The 11,598-nt window shown below is 35.2% G+C and overlaps 1 protein-coding gene across 1 annotated transcript; it reads right to left on the reverse strand.

Moving 5' to 3' along the window:
* Positions 1-1,138: 1,138 nt before the first annotated feature.
* Positions 1,139-11,356, reverse strand: LOC113666967 (serine/threonine-protein kinase 32B). The gene is made up of 11 exons (XM_027182794.2): positions 11,081-11,356; positions 10,944-10,999; positions 10,503-10,828; positions 10,358-10,395; positions 9,955-10,044; positions 8,415-8,518; positions 7,791-7,907; positions 7,495-7,620; positions 7,288-7,395; positions 3,777-3,856; positions 1,139-3,493 (listed from the first exon to the last, which is right to left on the reverse strand). The coding sequence occupies exons 1-11, from the start codon at positions 11,130-11,132 to the stop codon at positions 3,388-3,390; spliced, it is 1,203 nt and encodes a 400-aa protein (XP_027038595.2). The 5' UTR covers positions 11,133-11,356; the 3' UTR covers positions 1,139-3,387.
* Positions 11,357-11,598: the final 242 nt, after the last annotated feature.

Consider the following 11,598-nt stretch of genomic DNA (forward strand, 5'->3'; position numbering starts at 1 on the left):
CTTTCTTAAGCAGAACTTCAAAACTATTGGGCAGGTTGTTCTACAAAGGTTGCTTTTTTATGGCATGAGTACTTGAAGCATCCCAAAAGAATATAGAAGTCAACGGTCTTCCCTTACTGGACACTGTTTTCTCCTCAAGGGGTCAGGAAATAGTGCCACTTACTCTAAACAATAATTCTGTCTCTTTTTAACAGTGTAATCATGTCAAGTGGTTAAAAGAAAGCATAAAAAATTTACCTATAACTGCCAAAAACTAGATGTGCCACAAGATAGTTCCTAGCCTAGTATACTCAACCTATGGTGATAGAAGCTATTTACAGAGAAAGGAAACCTATATAGGGCAGACCTCACAAAAGTAAACAATGGTCCAAACCAATTTTTTCCTTCTGTACTCTTAAAAAAGGAATGTACTTGATGGACATTTCTATTAGGCAGACAGACCCAAATCAAGCTTAGTGATGAAACCAAGTTTAGTTTTCAACCAATTGCAGTTAAAGATGTCAATTTTAACTTGAAAAATTCAGCCCACTTATCATAAAGACCATATGGCTGTGAATCCAAGATAGCCATATTTGAAAGGTTTTTGATTACTCTGTTCTGTATATGGTATAATAATGAAGTGGTGTAAAATTTACCTACCTAATAATACGTTATACTACAGAGACTTTCAGAGGTGTTAGCTTGAAATCAGGCAGAGTACAAAGGAAAACCATGAGAGAAATAAAGAGAGGGCAAACACACACTACGTTAAAAATAAAGTTGAAACATCTACTCCAAATAAAATAAGGCAGACAATACCTTTTCCAGGAAAAGGAATTAAGTAATAGAAGAACTAGGAATTATGGATCATTTGTATTTAGGGTGAATTGCAACCTGCAATCAAACATTCTTTCTTTGCTACCCCAGATGTGGGGCAGCAACCAACCAATGAGAAATAATGAACATACTTTTTTCTGCTCCTACTCCCTTGGAGAAAAAAAAAAAAAAAAAAAAAAAAAAAAAAAACAGTCACAGGCAAGGTGGGTTAAGATGTCAGAGGGTTAAGGATAGTTATGAATTAGCTCAGTTCCTCATCACATTGTCCTAATCACAGAAAATAATCAACAGTACAGTACTGTATTCACTAAGCATCCAAACCTATTATTAAACATAGCCTTTATTTTTTTCTTTGTTTGTACAATGGCACTTATTAACATCCCTCACACATAATCAGATTTTCATAATTCTCTGAATCTATAATCTTATATTACCTATCACTCTCTTTAGTTAATAACCTACAATTTGATTATTTACTGTAAGGAAACTGGTAAATGAACTAACCATTCACAGTTAAGTTCTGGGGTTAAACCCAAAATTATTTCCTCCATCACTGTTATATCATCAACCTACACATTTTTTCTAATGCTCTTTTTAGGAAACATGCCTGTTGGACATTTAGTAGGTGTTAAAAAAGTTTAATAATCAAGAATCTGCCTTTGAAACTGCACCTCTGTGTTCATGCTTCTTTAATATAATATGGTATTGTTACTTTTTTTGCGGAATCTACCTCCCCGCCCCCTTCAACTCATTGCCCAAACATATCATATCTATAGTTGAAATCTTTAGACAAAAAGATTGAACTGAAAAATCTGGGGTCTGCTATGGCATATGGCAGGACTACATACGTGGGGATTTGAGGTACAACACATTCCAGATCTGTTTCTAAGACAAAGTCACACTCAAACACTGTAACCAACTAGGTGTGATAAATTTTCCAAAGTAAACCAGAAAACAATCATGGGTAAAGTAAAGCAACAAAGCAAGATACCTAAATATAACACAAGCTTGATCTTGTTGCATAACCAAAACTATTTCTTTTCAAAAAAGAATTAGCAATAGATGCAAGTTGTAAGCTTAAAGAACCATTTATCCTACAATAATGATATGCAAAGGAAACAAGCAGTCAGCAAACCTGTCAAAATATTAAGAAGTATTAAACCATATTAACCAAGTACCAACATGAAATAAAGGAAATCACACAATACCAAAGGGATAGCGCACTTTTCCACGCTATTGATTAGTTCATTTTCCATTTTGTTAATCAGGGAAAAAGATGAACGAACGTTTACGACTGAATCGTGGAGAGAACATTACATACTTATAAATATTTCTTAAATAAATTAAATCATATGGAAAAATTTCCATTTTAATTCTACTGAGATTAAATTGGAATTTAAGTAGTAATCTATTAATGCAGGTTTGGGTGTACAACATGTCATGTAATTCAGATCAATCTTTTTCTTCACTTCACTTCTTGACCACTGCAAGTAAAGGTGCAAAAACTAGTGCAAATAACTGCAGGGCTCTGTGTGCACTGCTTAGAACTATTTTGCCAAACCTTTCAATGAGATGATTCTGGACAGACCTATGGGTAAACTCCCAAATGGACCTGGAAACTCACCAAATAAAATCTATATTCACTAACCTACAATAACATTTTACATAAAAAAAACCTCCATCAAGTTTGGAATCACTCAGAAACACTTACTAAAGTAATACTGACAACTACATTAGAGTAATTAAACGAATAAAGCAAATATTATATTATTATATCACTTCTGAACACAAATAAGTACAAACTATGAAACACTGACAGAGTGACTCAACTAGCTGCCAAAGCTTATACCGTTTTTTGCAGCATAAAACAAAAAGGAGAGCTGTTTCCCTCCCTGGATGGAATGCTGGGTCCATTGCAGGTTACCACTAGCATTTTGTCTGGATTCTCTGACAGACCACTGGTAACCATTAACACCTCTGGGTAAAGAAAGAAAGGTACTGTAGAAGCTAAGTGTCCACCCAAAGAACACAAAATACTCAACCCTAGCAAGACTCAATTCTGGACCTTTTGATCTAGAGTCAAGCATTAACCAATTTGGCCACAGCATCTGCTCTTTTACTGTAATGTTCATGAGCTGGATTACTTTAAGACACCTCTATCTATTGACAAAGTAAACTACTCTTACTCACTGCATTTCTTTGAGCACATTTTTGCTACAACATATCCACATAACGACAATGAAAAAATTCGGATTACAGAAATTCAAACCTCATTATGAGAGTTAATTTTCAAAATTTTCCAAAGAGGATTCAAGTTAGTTGTTGTAATAATTTGCAGATGACAAGCTGAGATCTGACAAGTGACCACGTGAAAAGTTGGTGGCATTTAAAGTGATTTACACACATTTAATGTAAAATTATTCTTAGAGGGAACAAGGTCAAAACATAATGACCATAAAATATTACAGATTAACAGTAAAAAAATTCTACTTTTTTTCTGCTTGTTCTACACTCATGGTAGATTCACATATTAAATGAGCTTTACTAGTGTAATACCGGTACACACCAATATCATGATAGTTTTGCATCTGTTACTGACATTTCAGCATTTTTTTCTTCACTGTTTTCTTGGGCAGAGGTCACATTTGTTTTCGTTAGTCTTCGAGTTATAAGTAACCTACAAGTATCAAGAGAACCAAAACATCAAAAAACTTTATTTTTCATCATTCTGAGGGAAAGAAACAGAAACAAATATATTTCCAGTACACCAATGAAATGTTATGATTACAACATGAACTACATTGTAAACAGAGGTGATAAGAATTTACACCTCACTCTGCTACTAGACTAAAAGAGATATAAGAAAAATAAAAAAAGATTGCATTAACAGGTACCCCATATCACTTTCATGGCTAGGAGAAAACAACCAATTATGAGAAGAAAATTGATCTCAGAATTACCTCTCTCTGTTATACAGCTTGAAATCTCTTTTGATTTCTTCTAAAGACACTTGAATAGGATCCATTTCCTCTTCACTCTCCTTTTAAAACAGTGAAAAGGATATTACCAGATGTGATATCATAATAAATCTGTTTTTCAAGAAAAGAATGTGAGCATGTGTTTTAAATTGTTGCATGTGGCACTTAAGCAGTTTTGAATTACGGTCAAGTCGCCGACTGTTCAACTTGCCAACACCAACTTGCTGACGTATAAAATCGAGTAGAAACGTTGGCGAGCTGGTCTTCGATCCAGTACAACTTATTAGAAGTTAAACACATAGAAAAGTAAAAGATCTTTAGGAAAAAACAATTTTTTTCTTCCAACAAAGTTTATAAGTATATCATGGCGAATAAATCAAGATGAACATCACTAATGACCAAAAAAGCTTTAGACATGAACGAGTTATTGTGCGACAACAACACTGTAAAGACTCATCAAATCAATCGGTCAGATTTAAAAAAAAAAACTTGGCTTTGTAGACAAGATCTTTAGTAAAAAAACAATTCTTTGTATTTTTCAACAAAGTTTGTAAGGATGTCTAAGCGAATAAAGAAAGGTGAACATCGCCAATTACTACTAAAGCTTCAGATGCGACTGAGACAACCAAAGCAACCATGTGGAACCACATGTTTTTTTAACTTTAAGGAATGATTTATTTATGATCGAGAACGTTTGATTTACAATAAAATTTGATATGTATATCATACTATTTTTCTGCTCTTGAAGGTCCGTTTAATCTCGACATCGATTTCAATAATTGAGCCGTTGTTTTTTTACAATTCTCGTATTTCTCCCAAAATCCAAACACCTTACTCTGCAATCGCCTATTAGCCCTTCTTTGGATTCTGGTCAGCTACTGGTTAGATACTAATCGTATTTGTACTGTAAAAGCGTTTAGAAAATGTTTGCCATTTACTGGCTTAGCCTGGTATTAAGACGGACCAAATAAAAGTGCCTTCAAAAGTGAGCTATCCAAGTATGAATCTGGAATGACGTTGGCAGTCACACAATAACTCAATCGCGTTTAAAGCTTTTTTGGTCATTAGTGATATTCACCTCGCTTTATTCGCCTTGACATCCTTATAAACTTTGTTGGAAATAAAAAGAATTGTTTTTTATGAAAGATCTCGTTTAAAAAGCCAAGTTTTCTTTGATAAAATCTGACCGATTGACATGACGAGTCTTTACAGTGTTGTTGTCACACAATAACTGGTTCACGTCTGTCTGTCAGAAGCTTTTATAGTCATTTGTGATGTTTATCTTGCTTTATTCGCAATGAGATCCTTATAAACTTTGTTGGAAATAAAAAAGGATGGTTTTTTATTGAAGATTTTGTCCAGAAAGCCAAGTTTTCTTCAAAAAATCTGACCGATTGACATGATAAGACTTTAGAGTGTTGTTGTCACACAATAACTCGTTTGCGTCTGAAGCTTTCTCAGTTATTGGCGATATCTACCTTGCTTTATTCGCCATGAGATCCTTATAAACTTTGTTGAAAGAAAATAAATGTTTTTTTCCTAAAGATCTTTCACTTTTCTATATGTTTAACTTCTAATAAGTTGTACTGGATTGAAGACCAACTTGCCGACATTTCTACTTGATTTTATATATCAGCGAGTTAGCGTTGGCGAGTTGAACTGTTGTCAAGTTGACTGGATTATATGCCGACGACACCAAGGCATATCGCAGCATCAAAGGTGTTGAGGACTGCATATCTCTGCAGAACACTTTAACCAACATGAACGCATGGGCCATGCGAAATAACATTCGCTTTAACTCATCAAAATGCAAAGTCCTCTCAGTAACTCGCAAAAAAAGCCCAATTATCTACGGTTACAAACTCAATCATGTACAACTTGAGCGGGTCACAAGTGAGAAGGATGTCGGAGTTATTGTGACTAGCTCCCTTTCATGGGATTCACATGTCCATACCATCATCGCAAAAGCCAACAAGCTACTTGGGCTTCTAAAGCGTACATGCCCTTTTCTGACCGATGTTTCAGTCAGGCGGTCCCTCTATCTGGCTTTGGTAAAGTCACAACTGTGCTATGCAACGCAAGTGTGGTCCCCAGCCCAATTCAGTCTCAAAAGTCAGCTTGAAAGAGTACAAAGACGTGCAACAAGATGGATTCTAGGCACCAGAATTGGGGAAATGAGCTACCGAGACCGGCTTATCAAGCTGAATTTGCTCCCTCTCGCCTACGACCGCGAACTTAAGGACCTTGTGTTTCTTTACAAATGTCTGAATAACTACACGGATCTAAACATCCTTAACTTTGTTTCTTTTATTTCCCACAGCCGCACCAGACGAAGTAATTCCTTCAATCTCACAACGCCTTCATGTAAAACAAGTACCTTTCAGGCCTCCTATTTCAACCGAACTGTTAAACTCTGGAACTACGTCTGTACCTTATCACCCCCGTCCAAGTTTTCTAACCCGACCGCCTTTCGAACTTTTGTAGCAAAACACATGTTCTCTCTTGTCCGTTCAGTTTTTGATGTTAATAGTCCGTGCACGTGGTCAATTGTTAGGTCGTGTCCCTGTCATTGATTTTTAGTTATCTAGCACTTTTTCACTGTAAGTTTTTACATTTTTCATTTTTTTTTTTGTTTTTGTTTGTTTTTGTTTTTATTAAGGGTAGTGCCCCGCATGGGACTCCATGTCCCGTTCGCACTGACCCTTTTGGTGTATGTCTATCCATTTTTTGTCTTTTTCCTTGTATATGTATTCATTTTGAGCTTGTAGACATACCCAATAAAGCTGTTAAATAAATAAATAAATAAATAAATACCGCAGTTTTGCTCTCCGGTGCCCTCTAAAATTTTGAGTGAAAGTTCAAGTTTCAAAACTTCTGTACTAGTCAATACATAGAAACTGAGAAGATGGAAACAGATCACTGAAATTCTGTTTAACATTACTTGCCATAATTCATGCTGTAGACCTCTTAGGAAACAGGGAAAATGTTTCAGAGAATTCAGAAGGCCATGTGTTAAGCTGCAATTGGGGACTCAAGTTGCAAGAAAAATCACAAATTAGATGATCTGTGATCTTTATTCAAACAGTCAGCAAGTTGTAAAGTACTTATGACTTGGTGTTTATGGCATGAAGTTCAACTGAGATACACTCACTTACACAAACCTTGACACCTAAAAGCATGATCCATAAATGATGAAACCCAAAGGTTTTCTGGAAAATGTTCTTGTAGATACTTATTCTGTGATTCACCTTTCTCACTATTCATGATATAGCTTTGTTATGATAATCCTTTTCTTCCAAGAAAGTGTGGATAACTTCCATCATTCACCATGTCCTAGTAGCAGTTATCATGTAGATGTGTACCCAGAGAGCCAAAGAGTCTCATCGCCCATTGTAAATGTTTCTTAAGGGTCAGTGTTTATGCAATTGAGTGTATACCTTTCCACAACATATATTTGATTATTACAACTATCAAAGCCACCATAATTGCTCACCATCTTGCCTGACAACTTTTTCAATCTCTTCTTCTTCTTGTGAAGTGGTTTAGCTTCAATGATCATTTCCTCTAGCTCATAAGTAGGATCGCAGTTCAAGTGGTCTTTCTAGTAAGATAAAATGAAATGTAAATTACAAGAAAAGGTTTTTAATTACTACTGACACTGTTTGATAAAAGTTGTGTGAAAAGGCCATAGTGAACTTACAGGAGGTACGAAGCTAGGTTGGACATTAACAGCCTCGACAGCTTCCCAATCAACATCTGCCATAAGGCTTTCCTGTTTCAAGGCCTCTAAGCTGTCCAATCTTTTCTTGGGATCATGTTGAAGAAGCTAAATAAAAAAAACAGATATCAGTATAAGCATTGTTGTGAAGAAAATTCCAAATGGAATCTCATTAAGTGACAAGCATATGTGCTTCATCCTCATTTTAACTGTTATTAGAAAGAAGAAAGTTTGATTACTTTAATATTCTATAACTGTGAAAAATAAATATTGCTTACTCTGTGAAGTACATGTATCATTTCTCTTGACCAAGTTGTAGGGTAGTGAACAGATTCAGAAGCAAAAATTTGTCTTACTTCTGACAGACTTGTGTTGGCATGAATTTCATATGGTCGCTGTAAATGAAGAGTTAATAAATAAAAGGAAATCATCTTATCTTCTCTTAAAGGAAGTGTTAATGGTTGGTGCCATATATTTTTTCAGGGTCATTGTCATTGTGGTAGTTAAACTACCAAAATTTTCAACATGAATTAGTCACAATAGAATTTTTTATGAAGACTTAAAAGTTTTAAGAATATAACTTGGACTGATAATGCCATGATTCCCTTGGATAATTAAATATCCAGATAATAAGTAATACAAAAAAATGTAGTGCACAATTCACCAGACAAGGATCTATCTAGTAAATAGCAACTTAGCCAACCTTTGAATAACCAGGGCCCGGGCTTAATTATAATATAAATTCTAGTTTACCATCTAGATTAGATTACAGAACAACTTTTTGGGGATTTGGGGTGAGCTATAACAAAATGATCCTTTCCTAACTTAAAATCACTGTTAAGTATCAGGGTAAGGGTTGTTGCACTTAGTCTAGTAGTAATATCAGATTCTAAGGCCCTTACCTTTGCTCTTAATATTTCATAGATACAAACTCCTAAACTCCACCAGTCAACACCAAAGGAATATCCTTGAGTCTCCTCACTAGCTGTGTTAAATATTTCAGGAGCTGAATTACAAAGATAAATGTCAAATTAATAATATAGAAGTACTTTGCTTCAATATATATTTATAAAATTAATATATTGGTTATACATCGGCAAAAATTAAAAAAACATTTACATGACTTTTAAAACAAACATCCTTCATGATGTGAAGAAACAAATTTTCACAGGGTAGATGGTAAGTAAAGATGATAAAAAAAACAATAGTATAAGTATACTATGTATTTATCAACTAAGTGGGATGGCCAAACGCATAGATATCACACTGTGGACAATGCTTGAACGATTTTTATTCACTTGTTGCCATGCATCAAAAAACACACTTGTTCATTTTTTTTGATGCATAGCAAGTTGTGGAGAAGAATCGTTTATGCATACTTCCCATGGAATAATCTCTCATGAGTGAACAAGACAGAATTTCTCCTTTTAAAATATTTGCAATATCAATCAAATAGGAGATAAGAATAAAAAAAATTATAATCCATCATATCCTTTTGCTTGAATTTGTACAATTGGTCTGAATACATCACGTGATTGTGATATTCCCCAATTCTCAAACTAGTAATACAATGACAGCATTCCTCTAAAATTTTATTCAAGATGAAAGAGTACAGAATTGCAGTATTGTTACAGAAGAAGGGACATGTTTGTTAGTTCATAAAGTTGTACCAGAGAACACTGAAAGGTACACATCCTATGCAGCAAACAGTAAGCTTTTTGTAAACACTCTTTCCTGTGCGTTGCAAAAGTATTTGAAGGATAATAACTACAAAAGCCTTCATTTAACTCAAAAACATGTGCAGATATTTGTCCTATGACATAATCTGTTCCTCGAAGCTTACCGTTTTGTTTGAGCTTCTCTTGGAAAACTGTATGCATTTTTGAACACATATGGCCTGTGGACAAATATCTGTGCATATTTTTGTGCTTAGTGGAAGCTATTGTTTTTATATCAATAAGGGAATTATCAGTTGATCCAATACCAAATTATCAAAACTAAAATGATTAGCATTATATGGCAGACAGCAAGGAGGATTACTTCTGAGATCTTGTAAGCAAAAGGGTTAAGGACTTCATGTCATGATTTAGCATGAGAAGCCTGGTTACCCATTTTTTTTCTTAGCTAATCTGTAACAGGCTCACTCTTCAGAATTCCAAAATTTGCTTGAAGGTAAAATTGTATACAGTTTTCGATGGGAGAGAAAAAATTTATAGTTTTTAGTGCATACTTCTCCTTTAAATTTATATTAAAATTGAGGCAAGTGATCACCTGACTTAAAACTTGTTTAAAGTAAATGTACTGTAATGTAAATTCAAGTTTTTCAAGTGCCAATGGGTTGACTTGGTACACAATATCGTAAATTAATAGAAGCTTTCATGGCATAACCGTCAAAAACTTCAGTTTACAACTTCGATAATTCGTAAGAAATTTATTACGAACCCATATATGGTTTGGTTCCTGACATGGACGTTGCCAACTTTCCATCTTCTAGAATTGTCGCTATATTAAAATCCGTCAAATGTACATGTCCTAAGGGAAAACAAATAAACTAAGTTGAACCATTTTTGGTTGTCCTGAGCAACAAGTGAAGTAGAGAGTATCTAATCCTTATGATCTCTGTGACCTCACCGACAACTTCTCATGGATAAATAGCATTCGCAATCAGACAAGTAATTTGTTTACAACTAACAACGCTCCACTGGCCATTAGCGAACAAGTTCTCGCATATATCGAAAGAGGAACGCTTTTGGGCTTACGAAAAAGTCTAACATAATAGAAATAACCATTACTGCAATTGCAATTAAATCACAGAATTGTAAAAATTCTTATAACGAGCACAAACCTTTTTCGTCAAGAAGTAGATTGTCTGGTTTTAAATCCCTAAACGAAAAGAATATTTTTCTTCATTTTACGGCTTCGTGAAAGGGTTAAAATTAAAAGCAAACATCAAACCCAGTGTATGAATTCAGTAATAATTTGTTCGTCACCTGTGAATAACCTTCTTGCTTCTCAAGTAGCCGAGGGCAAGACCAAGTTCGCAGAGATATAACTTGACTCTTGGTTCATCAAATTTCGTTACTTGTTGCAAGTGGTAGCGAATGTCTCCTCCTAGTAGAAGGTCTACCACCATAAACATGTCTTCTTCATCTTGAAAAGCGAACCATAGATTCACAAGGAATGGATGCTCGAGGAACTTCAGAATTTCCAACTCGCGAAGCACATTTCGAACAGCATCCTTTTTAATGCAAGCATTTTTGTTCATGTATTTCATTGCATACATCGCCTTTGTGTCCTTCTTCTGAACGATGCAGACCTTCGAAAGCGGAAAAGAAAAAAAAACCCACACCGATTAAAATCTTATTTCTATGTTTAATAAGAACACACGGAATAAATCGAATGAAAGTAAAATTAAAGCTGCGGCGGTTCACCTTTCCAAAAGCACCTCGGCCAATTGCTCGCAGGATCTGGAAATGGTCGAAATCGACTGTAACAAAAACATATGGAATTATAAGAACGCGTTGCACACTTTCAATGGAATAGAAGTCATTAGAACTAAGAATATTACCATCGCCGCTCGCATCGTAGGAAGGTTTTCGATTTGATTGAATGGCGCCCATTAGAGAGCCTTGTGAACAGCCTATGTTGGGTAGTGCCTGTGGCGACCCGCTTCAGCCCAAATGCCGAAGGCGGGCAGCTTCATGCAAAACTAAGCTGCACAAGGAAATTTTCAGTGTATAATGATTATTTTCCGCAATCTACAAGGTTTCGGGCCTTATAGAGGTTCCTCTTTGCAACAAGGTCGAAGGTTTTCGATCCGCAGCATTGCTGAGAAACCAAGCGTGACGTAATGTAAACACTGTTGTTTATTGGTGGAAAAAACTATATTTGAAAAGATTTTAAAAGGTTCGAAAACCATTATATATTCAATTTTATTGTGAGCAGACCTTGAGGAATAGTCATCTTTTGTAGTATTTCATTACGAGATAATGACCCCCTGTAACTGAAACCCAAATTTGGCTGATAATGTCTATTGGGTATGGATGACGTCCCGCAAGTCCCGCAACATCCCGAATGTTACTGAGT

The sequence above is a fragment of the Pocillopora damicornis genome, chromosome 2 (assembly GCF_964200805.1).
Source record: "Pocillopora damicornis chromosome 2, jaPocDami1.2, whole genome shotgun sequence".
NCBI classification, from domain to species: domain Eukaryota; kingdom Metazoa; phylum Cnidaria; class Anthozoa; order Scleractinia; family Pocilloporidae; genus Pocillopora; species Pocillopora damicornis.

Bases quoted from the DNA above. Each gene is read 5' to 3' on its own strand.
- LOC113666967 (XM_027182794.2), bottom strand. From the start codon at position 11,132: ATGGGCGCCATTCAATCAAATCGAAAACCTTCCTACGATGCGAGCGGC. The intron at 10,396-10,502 runs GTGACGAACAAA...CTTTTCGTTTAG, and splicing joins AGCAAGAAGGTTATTCACAG to GGATTTAAAACCAGACAATC. The intron at 8,519-9,954 runs GTTCGTAATAAA...TTTGTAATTCAG, and splicing joins AGGAACCAAACCATATATGG to CTCCTGAAATATTTAACACA.